The sequence below is a fragment of the Conger conger genome, chromosome 7, assembly GCF_963514075.1.
Source record: "Conger conger chromosome 7, fConCon1.1, whole genome shotgun sequence".
NCBI lineage: Eukaryota > Metazoa > Chordata > Actinopteri > Anguilliformes > Congridae > Conger > Conger conger.
This window is the reverse complement of record NC_083766.1, coordinates 62,505,958-62,528,690: the sequence shown is the minus strand read 5'-3', so window position 1 is coordinate 62,528,690 and position 22,733 is coordinate 62,505,958. Positions and strand designations below refer to the sequence as shown.

Genomic DNA, 22,733 nt, shown 5'->3' with positions numbered 1-22,733 from the left:
CACACTGCAGGAGAGACAATCACACTAACCACACCACCAAACCTGCAGGAGAGACAATCACATTAACCACACCACCAAACCTGCAGGAGAGACAATCACATTAACCACACCACCAAACCTGCAGGGGAGACAATCACACTCACCACACCACCAAACCTGCAGGAGAGACAATCACACTAACCACACCACCAAACCTGCAGGAGAGACAATCACACTAACCACACCACCAAACCTGCAGGAGAGACAATCACACTGCAGGAGAGACAATCACACTAACCACACCACCAAACCTGCAGGAGAGACAATCACACTAACCACACCACCAAACCTGCAGGAGAGACAATCACACTAACCACACCACCAAACCTGCAGGAGAGACAATCACACTAACCACACCACCAAACCTGCAGGAGAGACAATCACACTTACCAAAACACCCAATCTGCATGAGAGACAATCACACTAACCACAACACCCAATCTGCATGAGAGACAATCACACTAACCACACCACCAAACCTGCATGAGAGACAATCACACTAACCACAACACCAAACCTGCAGGAGAGACAATCACATTAACCACACCACCAAACCTGCAGGAGAGACAATCACACTAACCACACCACCAAACCTGCAGGAGAGACAATCACACTAACCACAACACCCAATCTGCATGAGAGACAATCACACTAACCACAACACCCAATCTGCATGAGAGACAATCACACTAACCACACCACCAAATCTGCATGAGAGACAATCACACTAACCACACCACCAAACCTGCAGGAGAGACAATCACACTAACCACAACACCCAATCTGCATGAGAGACAATCACACTAACCACACCACCAAACCTGCAGGAGAGACAATCACACTAACCACACCACCAAACCTGCAGGAGGGACAATCACACTAACCACACCACCAAACCTGCAGGAGAGACAATCACACTAACCACACCACCAAACCTGCAGGAGAGACAATCACACTAACCACACCACCAAACCTGCAGGAGAGACAATCACACTAACCACACCACCAAACCTGCAGGAGAGACAATCACACTAACCACACCACCAAACCTGCAGGAGAGACAATCACACTAACCACACCACCAAACCTGCAGGAGAGACAATCACACTAACCACACCACCAAACCTGCAGGAGAGACAATCACACTAACCACACCACCAAACCTGCAGGAGAGACAATCACACTAACCACACCACCAAACCTGCAGGAGAGACAATCACACTAACCACACCACCAAGCCTGCAGGAGAGACAATCACACTAACCACACCACCAAGCCTGCAGGAGAGACAATCACACTAACCACACCACCAAACCTGCAGGAGAGACAATCACACTAACCACACCACCAAGCCTGCAGGAGAGACAATCACACTAACCACACCACCAAACCTGCAGGAGGGACAATCACACTAACCACACCACCAAACCTGCAGGAGAGACAATCACACTAACCACACCACCAAACCTGCAGGAGAGACAATCACATTAACCACACCACCAAACCTGCAGGAGAGACAATCACATTAACCACACCACCAAACCTGCAGGGGAGACAATCACACTCACCACACCACCAAACCTGCAGGAGAGACAATCACACTAACCACACCACCAAACCTGCAGGAGAGACAATCACACTAACCACACCACCAAACCTGCAGGAGAGACAATCACACTAACCACACCACCAAACCTGCAGGAAAGACAATCACACTAACCACACCACCAAACCTGCAGGAGAGACAATCACACTAACCACACCACCAAACCTGCAGGAGAGACAATCACACTGCAGGAGAGACAATCACACTAACCACACCACCAAACCTGCAGGAGAGACAATCACACTAACCACACCACCAAACCTGCAGGAGAGACAATCACACTAACCACACCACCAAACCTGCAGGAGAGACAATCACACTAACCACACCACCAAACCTGCAGGAGAGACAATCACACTTCCCAAAACACCCAATCTGCATGAGAGACAATCACACTAACCACAACACCCAATCTGCATGAGAGACAATCACACTAACCACACCACCAAACCTGCATGAGAGACAATCACACTAACCACAACACCAAACCTGCAGGAGAGACAATCACATTAACCACACCACCAAACCTGCAGGAGAGACAATCACACTAACCACACCACCAAACCTGCAGGAGAGACAATCACACTAACCACAACACCCAATCTGCATGAGAGACAATCACACTAACCACAACACCCAATCTGCATGAGAGACAATCACACTAACCACACCACCAAATCTGCATGAGAGACAATCACACTAACCACACCACCAAACCTGCAGGAGAGACAATCACACTAACCACAACACCCAATCTGCATGAGAGACAATCACACTAACCACACCACCAAACCTGCAGGAGAGACAATCACACTAACCACACCACCAAACCTGCAGGAGGGACAATCACACTAACCACACCACCAAACCTGCAGGAGAGACAATCACACTAACCACACCACCAAACCTGCAGGAGAGACAATCACACTAACCACACCACCAAACCTGCAGGAGAGACAATCACATTAACCACACCACCAAACCTGCAGGAGAGACAATCACATTAACCACACCACCAAACCTGCAGGGGAGACAATCACACTCACCACACCACCAAACCTGCAGGAGAGACAATCACACTAACCACACCACCAAACCTGCAGGAGAGACAATCACACTAACCACACCACCAAACCTGCAGGAGAGACAATCACACTGCAGGAGAGACAATCACACTAACCACACCACCAAACCTGCAGGAGAGACAATCACACTAACCACACCACCAAACCTGCAGGAGAGACAATCACACTAACCACACCACCAAACCTGCAGGAGAGACAATCACACTAACCACACCACCAAACCTGCAGGAGAGACAATCACACTTACCAAAACACCCAATCTGCATGAGAGACAATCACACTAACCACAACACCCAATCTGCATGAGAGACAATCACACTAACCACACCACCAAACCTGCATGAGAGACAATCACACTAACCACAACACCAAACCTGCAGGAGAGACAATCACATTAACCACACCACCAAACCTGCAGGAGAGACAATCACACTAACCACACCACCAAACCTGCAGGAGAGACAATCACACTAACCACAACACCCAATCTGCATGAGAGACAATCACACTAACCACAACACCCAATCTGCATGAGAGACAATCACACTAACCACACCACCAAATCTGCATGAGAGACAATCACACTAACCACACCACCAAACCTGCAGGAGAGACAATCACACTAACCACAACACCCAATCTGCATGAGAGACAATCACACTAACCACACCACCAAACCTGCAGGAGAGACAATCACACTAACCACACCACCAAACCTGCAGGAGGGACAATCACACTAACCACACCACCAAACCTGCAGGAGAGACAATCACACTAACCACACCACCAAACCTGCAGGAGAGACAATCACACTAACCACACCACCAAACCTGCAGGAGAGACAATCACACTAACCACACCACCAAACCTGCAGGAGAGACAATCACACTAACCACACCACCAAACCTGCAGGAGAGACAATCACACTAACCACACCACCAAACCTGCAGGAGAGACAATCACACTAACCACACCACCAAACCTGCAGGAGAGACAATCACACTAACCACACCACCAAACCTGCAGGAGAGACAATCACACTAACCACACCACCAAACCTGCAGGAGAGACAATCACACTAACCACACCACCAAGCCTGCAGGAGAGACAATCACACTAACCACACCACCAAGCCTGCAGGAGAGACAATCACACTAACCACACCACCAAACCTGCAGGAGAGACAATCACACTAACCACACCACCAAGCCTGCAGGAGAGACAATCACACTAACCACACCACCAAACCTGCAGGAGGGACAATCACACTAACCACACCACCAAACCTGCAGGAGAGACAATCACACTAACCACACCACCAAACCTGCAGGAGAGACAATCACATTAACCACACCACCAAACCTGCAGGAGAGACAATCACATTAACCACACCACCAAACCTGCAGGGGAGACAATCACACTCACCACACCACCAAACCTGCAGGAGAGACAATCACACTAACCACACCACCAAACCTGCAGGAGAGACAATCACACTAACCACACCACCAAACCTGCAGGAGAGACAATCACACTAACCACACCACCAAACCTGCAGGAAAGACAATCACACTAACCACACCACCAAACCTGCAGGAGAGACAATCACACTAACCACACCACCAAACCTGCAGGAGAGACAATCACACTGCAGGAGAGACAATCACACTAACCACACCACCAAACCTGCAGGAGAGACAATCACACTAACCACACCACCAAACCTGCAGGAGAGACAATCACACTAACCACACCACCAAACCTGCAGGAGAGACAATCACACTAACCACACCACCAAACCTGCAGGAGAGACAATCACACTTCCCAAAACACCCAATCTGCATGAGAGACAATCACACTAACCACAACACCCAATCTGCATGAGAGACAATCACACTAACCACACCACCAAACCTGCATGAGAGACAATCACACTAACCACAACACCAAACCTGCAGGAGAGACAATCACATTAACCACACCACCAAACCTGCAGGAGAGACAATCACACTAACCACACCACCAAACCTGCAGGAGAGACAATCACACTAACCACAACACCCAATCTGCATGAGAGACAATCACACTAACCACAACACCCAATCTGCATGAGAGACAATCACACTAACCACACCACCAAATCTGCATGAGAGACAATCACACTAACCACACCACCAAACCTGCAGGAGAGACAATCACACTAACCACAACACCCAATCTGCATGAGAGACAATCACACTAACCACACCACCAAACCTGCAGGAGAGACAATCACACTAACCACACCACCAAACCTGCAGGAGGGACAATCACACTAACCACACCACCAAACCTGCAGGAGAGACAATCACACTAACCACACCACCAAACCTGCAGGAGAGACAATCACACTAACCACACCACCAAACCTGCAGGAGAGACAATCACACTAACCACACCACCAAACCTGCAGGAGAGACAATCACACTAACCACACCACCAAACCTGCAGGAGAGACAATCACACTAACCACACCACCAAACCTGCAGGAGAGACAATCACACTGCAGGAGAGACAATCACACTAACCACACCACCAAACCTGCAGGAGAAACAATCATACTAACCACACCACCAAACCTGCAGGAGAGACAATCACACTAACCACACCACCAAACCTGCAGGAGAGACAATCACACTAACCACACCACCAAACCTGCAGGAGAGACAATCACACTAACCACACCACCAAACCTGCAGGAGAGACAATCACACTAACCACACCACCAAACCTGCAGGAGAGACAATCACACTTACCAAAACACCCAATCTGCATGAGAGACAATCACACTAACCACAACACCCAATCTGCATGAGAGACAATCACACTAACCACACCATCAAACCTGCATGAGAGACAATCACACTAACCACAACACCAAACCTGCAGGAGAGACAATCACATTAACCACACCACCAAACCTGCAGGAGAGACAATCACACTAACCACACCACCAAACCTGCAGGAGAGACAATCACACTAACCACACCACCAAACCTGCAGGAGAGACAATCACACTAACCACACCACCAAACCTGCAGGAGAGACAATCACACTAACCACACCACCAAACCTGCAGGAGAGACAATCACACTAACCACACCACCAAACCTGCAGGAGAGACAATCACACTAACCACACCACCAAACCTGCAGGAGAGACAATCACACTAACCACACCACCAAACCTGCAGGAGAGACAATCACACTAACCACACCACCAAACCTGCAGGAGAGACAATCACACTAACCACACCACCAAACCTGCAGGAGAGACAATCACACTAACCACATCACCAAACCTGCAGGAGAGACAATCACACTAACCACACTACCAAACCTGCATGAGAGACAACTCCAAACCTGCTTAAAAAAGTCAGCTGATTGAATAGCAAACATCCAGGAGCGAGATTACAACAGGGGATTGACAGGACTGCCTGCCCCAGGGTGTTGTGGGGGGCAGAAACATCGCTGACCCTGAGAAAGGCCTGTTTGAAACGCAGGGCAGCGACTCCTGCACCACACCATTCTGCTGACTTTCACTCACCTGCCAAGGAGAGCAGCGGGGCCAGAGTGACTATTTTACACCTTACAGGCCACACAGTACTACAGGAGAGCCAGAGCCACACAGTACTACAAGAGAGCCAGAGCCACACAGTACTACAGGAGAGCCAGAGCCACACAGTACTACAGGAGAGCCAGTGTCACACACAGTCCTACAAGAGAGCCAGAGCCACACAGTACTACAGGAGAGCCAGAGCCACACAGTACTACAGGAGAGCCACTGCCACACAGTACTACAGGAGAGCCAGAGCCACACAGTACTACAGGAGAGCCAGAGCCACACAGTACTACAGGAGAGCCAGAACCACTCAGTAGTACAGGAGAGCCACTGCCACACAGTACTACAGGAGAGCCAGAGCCACACAGTACTACAGGAGAGCCAGAGCCACACAGTACTACAGGAGAGCCAGAACCACTCAGTAGTACAGGAGAGCCAGAGCCACACAGTACTACAGGAGAGCAGTGCACTGTGGAGGACCTACCACAGAGTGATGAAAGAGCAGCTCCCAGGACGAGCTGAACTTCTGGTTCAGAAGAAGGTCGAAGAAGTCATGGATGAAGTATCCTGGAGGGGGAAACAGACGTTTTAATGTGAGGGCATCTCTGCCCTTCTGGTGGCCAGGGTAACCGTTCTGCATCAATGTTAAATCTGGACTTCAAAAAACACATCTGTTCAGGAATGCATTTCTATTAAAACTTTTCTGCCTGCCTAAACATTTTGCTGTTCCAGTTTAAATCGTTTTTTTTCTTTTTTTTCTTAAATTGTTGTTTGTTTTTTTAAATTATTTTTTATGAAGAATCTCTGGATCTGCTTATCTTTCATATTATCCTTTTATGTAATTATTATTACCCAAGCAATAGTGACAGTGGAAACAGCAACCAAGGTGGCAGGTACGTGGGGGGGGCGTGAGTGCACAAGCCCCTCCCCCCTTCTGCATGTGAACAGCGTTCCACAATTAAAGGCAACAGGGGTCGGTCCAAAGGGAGGCTGTTACCGTGGCGATGAAAGAGCGTTATGTAACCGGGGTGACGTGGAGCCCGTTCTCCATTAACCCTGCGCAGAAGCTGTTCAACTGCCAATGAGACCCGGGTCAAATACGCAATGGTTCTGGATTCAAATACTTTTCTGTGCTGTACTGATCTTGCCTGCTGCAATTATGTAAGCCAACCAAGTGCGCCAGAAGGCGGGGTTTGCACTTTTTGAGAGTATTGCACAGGTTCCAGTGCACCAGACGAGCTCAGTAAAGTGTGGAAAAACATTTCAACAATTAAGTACTTGACCCAGTTCTGCAACAGATCCACCATGGCTACAGATCTCAGATCACCAGACAGCCCAACCAACAGTCTAAAACACCTGACACACGTCAGACCCACACACGTCAAAGGCACGTGCACACACACACACGTCAAAGGCACGCGCACACACACACATGTGTCAGACACACACACATCAAAGGCACACACACATGTCAATGCACATACATGTAACTGGGAGCTAGAAACTCCACTCCAAAACAGAGAAACAGACCTTTCAAGATTTTACCAATCAGAAAACAGAAGAGGATGGATGTGTTTTGTATGTGGAAGGATTATTTTGTGTGTCTACATGTGTGTGTGTGAGTGTGTGTGTGCGTATGTGTGTGTGGGCGTGGGGTGTGTGTGTGTGTGAGTGTGTATGTGTGTGTGTGTGCGTGGGGTGTGTATGTGTGTGTGTATGTGTGTGTGTGCGCGTGAGTGTGTGTGTGCGTGGGGTGTGTGTGTGTGTGACTGTATGTGTGTGTGTGCTTGAGTGTGTGAGTGTGCGTGTGCGTATGTGTGCGTGGGGTGTGTGTGTGTGTGTGAGTATGTTCTTCTCATTGGCCTCCACTGGCTTCCTATTGCCGCACGCATCCGTTTCAAGGCCCTAGTGTTGACATTTCAGGCTGCTAAGGGGACTGCCCCACCTTACTTACAATCCTTGATCACTCCCTACTCCCCAGCTAGACCACTCCGGTCTGCCAGCTCTGGTCGCCTTATGGTTCCCTCTCAACGTGCACCTGGTGGTCGAGCTGCACGTTCACGCCTGTTTTCCGTTCTGGTTCCTCAGTGGTGGAATGACTTGCCTACCACTGTCAGGACAGCAGAATCCCTCCCCCTATTTCGACGCAGACTCAAAACCCACCTTTTCAAACTCTACCTTAGTCCTCCCTCCTGATTTCCCCCACCCCTCCTTTCTGATATCCCTATCCTTGTCTAACCCCCCCCAAAAAAAAAATTTTTTTTTAATGAATGAATATGAATATTCATCATAAATCAAATTGGAATGTTGGAATGTGTTATGAATATTGAGCTACCTGGAGACCTGGTGCAGAATCTGTGGACATACCTGCATGTGCTCTCCCACCTGCACCCTGTCTGTGAGACTACACCTGTGTCTGTGAGTCTACACCTATGTGTGAGACTATACCTGTCTCTGTGAGACTACAACTGTCTGTGAGACTACACCTGTGTCTGTGAGACTACACCTGTGTCTGTGAGATTAAACATGTCTGTGTGAGATTAAACCTGTCTATTCCGCTAGGCCTGTTGGAGTGACAGGAGCAATGTGTTATGTACATGTTTATGGTAAAAACACATTTTGACTACTTCTGTCAAGTCGTTTTGGACTAAAAGCATCTGCTAAATGACTCAAACGTGCATGTAAAATGCAAAAGCACAGTCGGCCTAAATGTTATTTTGATGCGTGAAATATTCTTTCAATCACAATTTCTTAATTGCCCTTGCTATTTGATCGTGAGATAAATTATTTCTCAATTTAACAATAGCTAATTTCTGTTCAGAAGAACGAAATAATTTAAAATTTTTTACATTTCTTGCTACACTTTTCTAGACAGTCCAAGGCTATCGATGGCCGTTAACGGTTTACATGTTGTCCACGCAGTCACGTGAGTATTAAGTAACGGCTTGTTTTCTCTGACCAACAACCACCTGTGACGTACGGTGAAAACTAACCTGTTTGTAATTCTTCCCCCCAAATATGCACGGATTTACGGTCTGACACCAACCAGCAATTACCGCATCGTCCTCCTCCCAGCGCGACTAGGGTTTGTGTTCCCGAGTCTTCTGACATGTGTTTTGTGCATCGACTGACTTCAGCGCCATTACCAACGTCACTACCCGCGTGCTGTTTTCATTGCTGATAAATTCACTTCATTATAACGAATAAAGAAGAAGAAAAAAACAAAAACTGACCAGTGCAATTCGCTGTTGATTTGGCTTGTTGGTTGGTTAGTTATCCATATCACTTAGTGACAAGGGCAGTACAGAAATGTATCAGCGGTAGAAATGAATGGCGGGTTAGCGCAACAGACAGGTCTAACCAGATTTACCGCCGTCTGACTGGACTATCATTTTCTTACCTGACAGAGCGCTCATATAAATGCGTTTCATGACAAAGCCCTCGTGCGGTTTCCATAACGCCGTGAGTAAATCAAATTGCACTAATAAGGCTATATTTGGCCTTTTTTTTTTATTCACGACGAATCTGAAGTTAAGCCTCCACACACTTACCGATGGACACCGAGACCAGCGCGTGCGAGAACACGGAGTGCGTGGAAATGAGGTCCTCAGCCATGTGAGGATGCAGGTAGAAGCTGGGCGGGAAAGAGAGGGAGCGAGAGGGTTAATTTAACACCGACACTGAGAGGGAAAACATGGCAAAGTATGGGAAAGCCCCTTGAAATCAGGAAAAATGAAAAATACCGCCGCATCCTAATTCGGGAGCAAACTTGAAAAGACAAAACAGAATTTGCTCCCCACACACACACACACACACACACACACACACACACACACACACAGGGGCAATAAATAACAAGTTATACACTCACGAGTGCTTTATTACACCTACTTAATCATGCGATTATCTAATCAGCCAATTTTGTGGCAGCAGTGCAATGCATACAATTATGTAGATACGGGTCAGGAGCTTCAGTTAATGTTCACCTCAACCATCAGAATGGGGAAAAAATCGACCGTGGAATGATTGTAGGTGGTTTGAGTATCTCAGAAACAGCTGATCTCATGGGTTTTCACGCACACTAGTCTCTAGAGTTTGAAAAGAATGGTGCAAATAATTTGAAAAAATCCAGTGAGCAGTAGTTCTGCAGACAGAAACACCTTGTTAATAGAGAGACGTCAGAGGAGAATGGCCAGACTGGTCAAAGCTGACAGGAAGGTGACCGTAACGTAAATAACCACACATTACAACTGTGGTATCGAGAAGAGCATCTCTGAACACACGACGCATCATAACTCTAAGAGGATAGGCTACAGCAGCAGAAGTCTGGAAAAAAGGTATAATAAATACCTAATAAAGTGTTCGCAATAGATATTATGAATTATAATTAATATGTAATAGATATTATTAATTAATACTAGAGAGAGAGAGAGAGAGAGAGAGCGAGAGAGAGAGAGAGAGGGGGGGGGAGACGGACACGGACGGGCATTTGTGAACGCTACACTCACCAGAGGACAGCCCAGACCCCCGTTATTAGACTGTGGAGGAAAGACGTGCTGATGTTTCTCCATTTCCAGGCGCCCTTACGCGCTGCTTCCGGCGTCGGGAGACTCTTCATCCCCGTGTTCGCCAGTTTGAAGAAGCCCACGGAGCATCCCGTTGTCAAAATGACCGAACTCAGCTCCATCTCTCTTCAGAAACAAGACCCTTCGGGGCTCCAGCGGGAGACAATTAGCCGTGTACTTCAACTTCTCCACTGCCCTGGCGGACAACTTCCCGATCTCCACACTCGGTTTAATATTTAATAAGATGTTTCGTTCTGCTTCTGAATTTCTTTATGCGAAATCACGGAGATAGTGCCACATACAATATGATCCGTTCCATCCAGCTTCTGTGTGTGTGCGCGTGTGTGTGCGTATCCGTCTGTGGGAAAAGAGGAACGTACAATGTGCTGAAGTATGTGATCGTAGCCAATATTCCTGGTACGATGTTGTGGCTGAAATTGGCTGTGAAACTTTTTTTTTTCCCTTCAGTCAACCGTCCCCGCCCCCGCGATGGAGAGGTGCGGCTACACAACTCCGTCACGCGTCTTTCTCTCTCTCTCCCGCCTTACGTCACATAGTAAACACGGAGGAGAAAGCGCCCCTTTTCACAAAGTTGAGCCAAGGAATTTTACAGTGAAAAAAACCCCACTTGGTCCCTGAAAACGCGTTTAGCTTCGCGTCACCAAACCCAGCGTGGTATTCTGCAGTAAACCTAAACGCGGCATGTCCACGTGGACTTGCGTGATCTACATGCAATCAGTTGATGGAACTTATGTATAGCGACGGTATCACCTAGGAGTTAAATAATTCATAGATAATGAATCTGTTCTCGTAGCAGATTATTTCTTGTTTGTTTGTATGTTTGTATGCTCGTTTTAAAACGGACAACAGACCATCCAGGAATAGAAAAACCGACTTCGTCACAAGAGAAGTTGCAAGACACGTTCCACGGGTTAGCCTAGGTAATTCAACAACTGTTATCCTTCCTTTCGACTACACGACACGCGCGATAAACTGCAGCTGACGTTTAACTACACAAATTCTTTCGCCCATTTGAAATAAAAATACAGTTGTGCACAGAGCGACCTCGCCTGGCGATATCAGTGTGTACAGGTGGTTTTTGTGACTGTCCGTTTGTGTTTCCGTGGCATTCAGTGGGGAAATGCTTTTATTTTCAGACGATGTGAGTGATGAGTACACAAGTAAATAATACAGGTAAAGACAACAATTAAGGTTCACAGGGAGGTAGGGAGGAACAGGGAGAGGTGCAGCTTGAAGAGGTGCGTCTTCAGTCTGCGCTTGAAGATGGCAAGAGATTCTGCTGTTCTTACCTCAACGGGGAGTTTGTTCCACCACCGTGGAGCCAGAACAGACAGTAGTCGTGACCGGGAGGTGGAAGTGCGGAGAGGGGGAGGTGCCAGGCGTCTTGTGGCCGAATAAAGAGGTCTGGCAGGGGTGTAGGGTCTGATGATTTTTTGGAGGTAAGCTGGGGCAGATCCCTTAACTGCTTGGAAGGCTAGCACCAATGTTTTGAATTTGATGCGAGCCATGACAGGCAGCCAGTGGAGGGAAGTAAGCAGGGGGGTGACATGCGAGTGTTTGAGAAGGTTGAAGAGCAAACAAGAGGGTTTCTCAAATCATATGGAGTCAGGCCAGTCCACCTTACCTAAACACCGTGTTGAGGACCCAGCCTTAGGCCCGCCTGATGAGAGATTGACGGGGGATGGGTTAGGCAGGAACGCATTGTTAACCCCTCGCACACGCCATTGAGGTGGTAGTAAGAACGCCCGTAAGAGGAAAAATGTGCGGTTCAGAGCTAATGAGCAGCCCTACTTGTCAGCAGAGAAGTCTGAAGTCGGAGGACTTAGATTTAGGGTACTAAGGAGCAAGGCTAAAGGTCTGACTGAGGCCAAGCGTAACATGAATGTATAATAACATTCTTAATTGAGAAGTGTGGGCTTGCTCATACAGGGGAGGAGCATAATGCCTGGTTAAAGCAAAAAGATAAGGAAAAAGGGAGGGATGTTAATACCGAAAGAAGATTAAGAGGCTTTAAGGGCCTCCCTGATTATAGCACTGATAATTTATCGGATAGATTCAAAGGACTGACTGTAGAGGAGTTAAATGATGAATTACACTCGGCTATTAATTGGATGTCCTTTGTAGATTCCTTAAGGCACCACAATAAAGAGCACCTGAAGAGTGTATTGAGATGGTGGAAGGCACTTACTGCTGGCTTGTATGAAGTCAAAGTGTGGAGAGAGTCAAGGAGAGACTATGACAGTGAGACAGATAACAGTGATGAATAGGCTCATTAAATAAGTTGCATAAGAGCTAGTGTTTTCCTACTCGGTATAATGGGGATATTTACGGATGAATGTCTTATCAAAACAAGTACACTCTTATATAAGTTTCAGGATATATAAGGAGTGAGCTTTTAGATGTTAAAGGAGAGAAAGCTTCTTAGGATTTCGCTTAACAAGATATCTAAGGGCTGTTGAGGAGAGAGCAACTATAATCAAGCTGGAGTGGCGCGCTCCCTCTGCGCGCCACTCCAGGATATGGATATGGAGAGAGGAGTGACGTACGCGGTGCGGACTCAGCCCAAGAGTTGTGGCAACGCACTGAAAGCGAAGAGGTATTCATGCGCATCCATCATCGTACAGAAAAGCTGGTGAAAGAGTTTACGACATGCTTGGAGCCATGAACTGCACCTGCGGCCAACAGACCGGTCCCTCCACGCTATAGAACACCTTCCTGCTGGACCCACGCAAGAACCTGAAGCCTCCCCCCCCTAACCTCAGTGTCAGTGAGGAGAGGCACATGCTGCGGCTGCACTGCAACCCCCCCGACGTGTTCGAAGACTGCTAGAAGTACACTAGGCTACAGGCTGCCCCAGTCATGTACCTTAGCCACTAGGCTACAGGCTGCCCCAGTCATGTACCTTAGCCACTAGGCTACAGGCTGCCCCAGTCATGTACCTTAGCCACTGGGCAACAGGCTGCCCCAGTCATGTACCTTAGCCACTAGGCTACAGGCTGCCCCAGTCATGTACCTTGGCCACTAGGCTACAGGCTGCCCCAGTCATGTACCTTAGCCACTCAGTGTCAGTGAGGAGAGGCACATGCTGCGGCTGCACTGCAACCCCCCCGACGTGTTCGAAGACTGCTAGAAGTACACGGACCGCTACAGAAGCAGCGGGTCCTCTGACTGGCAGGAGAAGTATAGTTTAACCAATGCAGCTGTCCACTGGGCAACAGGCTGCCCCAGTCATGTACCTTAGCCACTGGGCAACAGGCTGCCCCAGTCATGTACCTTAGCCACTGGGCAACAGGCTGCCCCAGTCATGTACCTTTGCCACTGAGCAACAGGCTGCCCCAGTCATGTACCTTAGCCACTGGGCTACAGGCTGCCCCAGTCATGTACCTTAGCCACTAGGCTACAGGCTGCCCCAGTCATGTACCTTAGCCACTAGGCTACAGGCTGCCCCAGTCATGTACCTTGGCCACTAGGCTACAGGCTGCCCCAGTCATGTACCTTAGCCACTAGGCTACAGGCTGCCCCAGTCATGTACCTTAGCCACTGGGCAACAGGCTGCCCCAGTCATGTACCTTAGCCACTGGGCAACAGGCTGCCCCAGTCATGTACCTTAGCCACTAGGCTACAGGCTGCCCCAGTCATGTACCTTAGCCACTAGGCTACAGGCTGCCCCAGTCATGTACCTTAGCCACTAGGCTACAGGCTGCCCAAGTAAAGACCTTCTGTCACAGCTTTCGCCTTGCTCAGTTCCTGGTGATTCAGATGCTCAATTTGAATTCACACAGGCAGCGACGAAAACAATAATGATATGATTTCCTGTGCTGCATCTTTCTTAGTAGTACTTACTGAAGATGTCCACTAGAGGGAGGGCCCTCTATACATTTTACTTTGTTTGAAGTCCACAGTTGTTTATTATGCAGACATTTCTTTTGTAGGAACAAGACCCAAACCATCCCACTGCTGCTATGACGACCCAAACTGCTTCTGTTGCTGTTAGCAAGACCATGTGTAAGTGTGTGTGTATAAGACTGTGTGTATGTGTGTGCACGTGTGTGTATAAGACCATGTGTATGTGTGTGTATAAGACCGTGTGTGTGTGTGTATAAGTCTGTGTGTGAGAGTGTGTGCATGTATAAGTCTGTGTGTGTGTGTGTGTGTATAAGTCTGTGAGTGTGTGTGGGAGAGTGTGTATAAGTCTGTGTGTGTGTGCATGAGAGTGTGTGCGTGAGAGTGTGTGTGTGTATAAGTCTGTGTGTGTGTGTGGGAGAGTGTGTGTTTGTGTATAAGTCTCTGTGTGTGTGTGTGTGTGTGTGTGTGTGTGTTTTTAAAAGAGGTTTTAATAAAGACAGCAGAGCAGTGTCCCGTATGGGAAGAGAAGTAAACCCCCCCATGCTGAGCTCAAAGGGTTAATGGGGGGAGGGTAACAAAATACACACACACATACATACACAGACACAGACACACACAGACGCAAGACACACACACACACACACACAGACAAATACACACACACACACAGACAAATACACACACACACACTTTTAACTCTCGCTTCCCTCCTCTCCCTCTCCCTCTCTCTCTCTCACGCTCCTTTCCCATAATGCTCCTCTGCAGCTCTGAGGGAAAGAGAGAGTCAAGGAAGGCAGTGAGAAAACAACAATGGCACATAAAATTAAACCATAAAAAAAAGAAAAAAACCCGTTCGCTCTAGTGTGAATGAGTGCGGGGCGGGGGGTGGGGGTCTGGGTCACATGACTGCTTTTCGACAGAGCGAGAGTGAGCTTGAGCGCGTATGTCAGGATGGCCGAGCGGTCTAAGGCGCTGCGTTCAGGTCGCAGTCTCCTCTGGAGGCGTGGGTTCGAATCCCACTTCTGACAGCAACCTTTTTCCCCCCGTCCGTCAGTTGGTACTGAAGGTTACTCACTCTGTAACCCAATCTGACCAACAGCACTGCTGACCAGCCACAAACCAGTACACACACACTACACTAAACAGAGACGGTGCCTAAGACCGCTCGGCTATCCTGATATACACACTCGTTCTCTTTACAGCAAATTCCACCCTGAATGGGGGCAGGGACCCCCCTCCCACCCCACCTAGACTCCCATAACCCCCCCATTACAGCTCAGGCTCAGTAATCAGCAGTAGGAGGGCGGTTTAGTCTGGGCAGACGACTCTTTGTTTTCCGCATTCATACTGCGAGAATATTAATGGGAAAGACGTATCGATCATTACGGAAATGTAGCCGTTTAAACAATCGAGCTCAGGTTAGATAGCCTTTACTGCAACGCAGTAGATTTTCTTTTGTTTATGCTGTAAATACAATATCGTCACTATAAATTAAATTACATTGTACAGACTTTGTAGCAACGACGTGTGTGAAATTGAATCGATTAATCTCTCTAATATGACGTGAAGAAAGAAGCTATGTGTTTACCTGCCAACTGATCATTGGCAAACTTGCTAATCAAGGAAAATGACTGAAAACGGGTCAAGACCAATAATTAGTCTCAGGGGTTATTTTCTGCCTCCTCGATTTTGAACTCAGGAGCCGCCACTGCTCTGCCACCCCTCCTCCACCCCAGGTAGTCGTCATGGAGACCGAGAGCGGTTACGACTCGCCTTTTCTTCTCTGTTTCTCAGGGATACTCTCCCTCCCTGGACGTGTGTGTGTGTGTGTGTGTGTGTATATGTGTGTGTGTGTATGTGTGTGTATGTACAGGAATACACTCAGTGAACACTTTATTAGGTATTTATTAGACTTATTTTTTTAGACGTTTTAAGTGTTCTGCTGTATCCTATCCACTTAAGAGTTATGATGCGTTGTGTGTTCAGAGATGCTCTTCTGCATACCACTGTTGCAATGTGTAGTTATTTACATTTCTGTCAGCTTTGACCAATCTGGCCATTCCTCTGACGTCTCTCATTAACAAGGCGTTTCTGTCTGCAGAAATGCTGCTCACTGGACTCACTTTTGTGTGTTTTACACCATTGTTTGCGAACTATTGTGCGTGAAAATCTCAGGAGATGAGCCGTTTCTGAGATACTCAAACCACCCTGTCAGTCACCAATAATCATTCCATGGTCAAAGTCACTTAGATCACATCAATTACCGTAATTGGATTTATCGTTATCAATGTGACATACACCAGTGATGTCCTTGCTATATTACACAGACATGCAGACTAATATTTTTTACAGCTTGTTAAAGAGCAAGAATACAACGCTGTACCTGTGCACATTTACAGTTTTAACCTTCTGCCTTCATATCTAACGTCTCGCTGCCCGCTTCGTTCCCAAGGTTCCTTCCACTGTCGTACAGCAAGCGCGTGGTGCTGCAGCCCCTCCCCCTGCAGAAGTCCGGTACCTGCGCCTCTCTGTAAAAGTTGCTTTTACTTGTCATTTGACATCTTCCTCTGTCCTGCGCGGTGAATATGGCACTCTCGCCTTCAGAAAAGAGAAACTACACAACTGGGGTACAATATTTTAGAACAGGGATTGGCAACTCCTAGTCCTCGAAGGCTGAGAACTGCTGGTTTCCCACCCTCCCTTTACCTGGGAGTCAGGTGTGAAGACAGTCCCATTAATAGCACTAATTATCGAGGAGGAAAGAAAACCAGGGCTGGATTTGGATTGGAGAGCCAGAGTTGATTGTCCATGGGGGTTGGGGGTTAAGAAAGTTGGCTAACTGAGTAAGCTTTTGAGCAGAGTAAAACCTGGAACAGTTATGGTTACTTTAGTCCATGTTCCATATTTGAGGGGGTTCCAGGTTTTACTCAGTGCAGCAGTCAAGCTTAGTGAAATTGTAAATGGTTGGAATTTATATAGTGCCTTTATCCAAAGTGTTATACAATTTATGCTTCTCATTCACCCATTCATACACGCACTCACACCCACAGGGATTGGCTGCAAGGCATCAATCAGCTTGTCAGGAGCAATTGGGGGTTAGGTGTCTTGCTCAGGGACACTGAAACACACCCAGGTTGAACTGGCAACCCTCTGACTGCCAGATGACTGCTCTTACCTCCTGAGCCAATGAGACGACTGCTCTTACCTCCTGAGCCAATGAGACGACTGCTCTTACCACCTGAGTCACTGTCGCCCCCATGAATTAGCCAGCTCTGTGAAATACCCTTCAGATCACTTTACCTGTAAGCCCACTCTTCCAACACATTGTTCCCCAGCCCCGGTCCTGGAGAGCCGCAGGGTCTGCTGGATGTGCTCATCCAGGTGTGTTTACCTGTCCGCAGGTACACATCGACCGTGTCTGATCCAGGGGGTGCAGCCTAAGCTTGGCGGTGGAGCCCTGCGGTCAGACCGCTCTGGCGTTGCCAGGGAGCACCTGGAGGCGGTACCAGACGCTCCTGGAGCTCCTCCCCCATCAGCACCGCCCGAGCCACCTGCGCCTCACAGCTGCTCCGCCCGGCAGGAAGTCCGCCGGCCACTTCCTGTCCGGCGTCTGGCTGGAGGCCAGAGAGGGCGGGGCCACACGCTGAGGGGCGGAGTCAGGCGCTGAGGCCCGTCACGGATTTAGAGCTACAAAAACCAGGCCCACTACCACCATGAGACACGGACACACACACACAAACACAAACCTACAAAACGAACCCACAATCACATGCACACACTCCCAATTCAATTAAACACAAACCAATTTAAGCAGAAATGTGGTATCACAAATTTGCTGGGATGGGATGTCTACCATTAACAAAGAATCTCAGTTAAGGAACTCTGTTTGACGATCCCAGTTGAGGAACTCGGTATGACAGTCCTGGTTCAGGAACTCCGTATGACAGTCCTGGTTCAGGAACTCCGTATGACAGTCCTGGTTCAGGAACTCGGTATGACAGTCCAGGTTTAGGAACTCTGTATGACAGTCCTGGTTTAGGAACTCTGTATGACAGTCCTGGTTTAGGAACTCTGTATGACAGTCCTGGTTTAGGAACTCCGTATGACAGTCCTGGTTTAGGAACTCCGTATGACAGTCCTGGTTTAGGAACTCTGTATGACAGTCCTGGTTTAGGAACTCTGTATGACAGTCCTGGTTCAGGAACTCTGTATGACAGTCCTGGTTTAGGAACTCCGTATGACAGTCCTGGTTTAGGAACTCTGTATGACAGTCCTGGTTAAGGGGGGTCTCCGCCATTGTCAGGGCATTGTCTGTCGTCAGGGTTGTTTTTGATGTCCAGGGCACCAGTCAGGAATCTCATGTTTAGCCCGTGTGTGTTCCGTGTGTGTTCTCTATAGTGCTCTAACCAGCCAAGGGAAAGGGAAACCATACACGTGTATCTCACAAGTTTTTACTGATAAAATGTTGCACAAAATCCCACAGCCTTGAATGTTGAAAATAACAGGGAAGTTGTTGTTTTTTGTTACATATTTTAATGTATGCAACATTTTTAAAGCAAAACAACCAATTTATAAATAAGAGAAGTGCACATACATTGTCTAAATGTGTGTAAATATGGACAGGCTTCCTTATAGTAGTTATGGTCATTTTTTCCCCGTCAAGAGTTTAACATGATGTTTTAGACTGGAAGAATGAAGTGTCCATGCACTGATTTTTCAACAGCTTGACATCTGAATAACAGTTCATAAATAAATGTACATTTAAATGAGTGTTTCTCTGTGGTTTTTCATAAGCACCAGACTAAAAGAAATAGGCCTGTGGCCATGGTTAGGTAAACACACATTACTATTGCTTAGATGCGTATCAACAGTTTCAAAACTTAGTCAAATCACATCAATATAGTAGTATAAAACGAAAGGCACTAATCTATAGTTGTAATGGCAAAAGACTCAAGGCACTGAGTATTTGTGCAAGCTCATGCTTAAACTCTGAGGGGAAGCACTTTCTAGCACCAATTGCAACAAATGACAACAAAATGGCTACCTAGTTTGTCACAGTCCCATATGCAACTGACAGGTCTTTGTTTTCCAACTGTACATTAAAGTACTTGTTCTTTCCCGTGAGCAAATCTCATTGGGCTATTGGCAGGCAGGCGTTGCAGTGTTTGTTGGACCACAGCGCCCTCTGCTGGTCACTTAAGGGAACTGATTGCTTAACGTCAGTAAACACGTTGGGCTCATTCCAATCGCTTATTTTTCCCCAGCAAGAAAAAGAAGTGAAGACAGGGAATTTAAGAAAATGTGAATTAGGCAAATTGAGTCCTTAAAACGTCAGTTCGAAGCCACATGAGTGACAGATGTGGCAGACTGGGAGAGGTGGATCCACAGGTCGAACATTTGTACGTCAAGCTTTCCAAAAAAATACTTCCACAAAGGATGCGCTGATGTTTTCTTGCTCAAAGGAAAGATTGGGAGGACCAAACATTTAACAGGTTGGTATAGTTGGAATATCCTTAAAGACGGCGGACCTCGATCGATTTCTGGGTCAGGAGCAAATAAAGGAGAAAAAAATAACGGGAAAAATAAGCCATTGGAACGAGCCCATGACCTTAGTCTTGCAATGCTCTCGAATCCAAATCCAGCGCAGGTTTTCCTTTTCTCCGAGGTAATTAGTGCTAGTCTTCACACCTGACTCCCAGGTAAAGGGAGGGTGGAAAACCAGCAGTCCTTGGCCCCCGAGGGCAGTGACCAGTGCCCGGTTGAATAAAACACCTGAAGTGTTTCCCTTAACTCTGACACTTAACGGTTGATTTCTCCTGAGGGAATTAGCTGAGGGTGTTGCATATAGACCCTTAGACGTTTTTCTTAGGTAAAGGAAACAGTTAAGTGCTTTACTGCAATGGTTGACGTTTTACTGTAGCAATTTTTTTTAAAACGAACTCAATCCGACTGTGACAGCGACCAGAAACAGAAGATGTGGGAGGAAATAACAGATTAGATTAACGCGAGAAATATAGCCGAGAAAACAATTCAGGCGGTCGTTAAAAAAATACGAGAATATGCGTATCTGTGATAAAAAGAATCGAGCAATTATAGGAGGGAATCCAGCAAAACCAGTGAGAATGAAAGTCAAAGCTAGCTAGTTAGCTACCTTTAGATAACTATAGCAAACCATATTCGATCAAGTTACGTTAAAATTACATTTTCTATTAACGTTTGAAGCCCAAATGATCGGCAACAATTCTACGGCGCTGCTGAAGCCAAACTAATGCAAGTTACATTGTTTGATAGGAAGTGGACCGCCCCCAGCCGAATTATCAGAGTCCACGAAAATGGTCAAATACATTCTTGGGAAGGACTCATCGGTTCTGGCTGGTATACCAGGCGGTTTAGAGAGCGGACTCAGACCACCTGAGCCGATGGAGTAGCAGAGTGAGAGTCATTTAAGAAATAGCTGACTATGAAATATGAAATAAATGAATATGACTAGTATAATCACTCTCTTCTCTGTAGACCTCGCACTGCTTTCAAAATTTTCACAAAAAACCGCAGTGCAATTAAAAGTTGTAATATACACGGCAGCTACTATATTTGGTGATCGAGTTCGCGATTGTTTGCGATTTCGTAAATAGATGCAAATCTATATTCAAGAATGAACTTTTCGCCTGTCATGTAGTCTAGAGCATTTTCTCTAAAATGAAAAATTTGCGGATTACTAAAGGGAAAATGCAATACGTAAGGTTGTTTTTGAAGGTTTCTGACATTTCACTTCAGGAAAGCCTTAAGAGACACTTCAGGCTTCGTTGCGCTACTCTCTTAAATTTAAGGGAAACTTAAGGGAAACCTTAAGGGGAAATTACACTTAAGGTGTTTTATGAAACCGGGCACTGATTCTTGGCTGATTTCCTAGCTTATTCCAACACCACACTATATATAGCAGTTGCAATATTATATTACCAGTATAAACACATATAAATAAATAATGATAAATCCTGATTTGTTGTGATTAACTGTCCACAGCCACTCCATGTGCCTTTGCTTTTAGAAATATTAGATACGTTTTCTGGCGCTAAAGCTGCCATTTTGTTTCTGGTTCTCCTCCCCTGAAACGCCAGAGCAGGCCCTGAGTGGCAGTTGGGGAGATGGCGGTTTGCAGGCCTACGCCCGGCCCTGCCCGCCCTGAACGAAGTGTCCCCACTCAGGACCCGACGTGGCGGCCGCGGTGGGCGTCTGTCCAAGATGGCCGTTCAGGTAGTATCGTCTCCGCCGGTTGGCTCTATAGCGCTCCATCCTCTCCCCCTCAGCCACCGGGTCGGAGAGAGTCCCCTCCCAACGCAGGCTCTCCGGGGCCTGCCTGCTGCAGCTAACGTCCTCTGGAGGCCGGTCTGGGGCCGTGGACAGAGCTGGCTCGTCCCCCTCCCGTATCTTCCCGCTTCCCTTCTCCGTGCCTGGTCTGGCTCCACCTTTAGCCTTTGCCGGCAGGACACCGCCGCTGCAGGGGCCCCTCTCCAACAGTAGCTTATCTGAGAAAGAACGGTTTTTAAGTGACAGTGTTGAGGCTCCCCAGACTGAATTGTGAGAGGCAAATTTTTTTAAACAAATGTTCTCTGCATCTCATCATGCGTTAAAGAGACGTCGCTTGTTGTGGTATAATTTGACCGTTGCCCGGCTTAATTTTCAAATAAAACCCGTTGGTCAGTGGATTGAGGGGATCGACACGAGCCGTTGCTAGGTGCCTCCAAATTACAGGTTAATCCTGCCCTGACATTTCAACGACGTTCTGTCACTCCAATCTCTCATTTGCACTGTGACACTGAATATAGGCTATCACCTCTTCCATAACACCATCTTTAACTGTCCAAGGCCCACCTAGCACTTTGTGTTCACTTAATTTACGATATGAATCCGAAATAGCCTGTCTGTAAAAATGCCTCGTGATAGCCTAATTTAAACGGAATTCCAAGAGGGATG

The 22,733-nt window shown here is 47.3% G+C and overlaps 1 protein-coding gene and 1 non-coding gene across 2 annotated transcripts in view; one reads left to right on the top strand and one right to left on the bottom strand.

The window, feature by feature from the left end:
- Positions 1 to 11,317, bottom strand: part of LOC133132183 (TLC domain-containing protein 2-like) — a 14,548-nt gene extending 3,231 nt beyond the window's left edge. Inside the window, 3 exon segments of the mRNA XM_061247459.1 lie at positions 6,815 to 6,897; positions 9,882 to 9,964; positions 10,839 to 11,317. Coding sequence (XP_061103443.1) covers positions 6,815 to 6,897; positions 9,882 to 9,964; positions 10,839 to 11,017 — 345 coding nt within the window. The 5' untranslated portion in view covers positions 11,018 to 11,317.
- A 4,390-nt stretch (positions 11,318 to 15,707) lies between these two features.
- Positions 15,708 to 15,790, top strand: trnal-cag (transfer RNA leucine (anticodon CAG)). Its single transcript has one exon. It is a non-coding gene; the product is annotated as a tRNA-Leu (tRNA).
- The last annotated feature ends 6,943 nt before the right edge of the window (positions 15,791 to 22,733 follow it).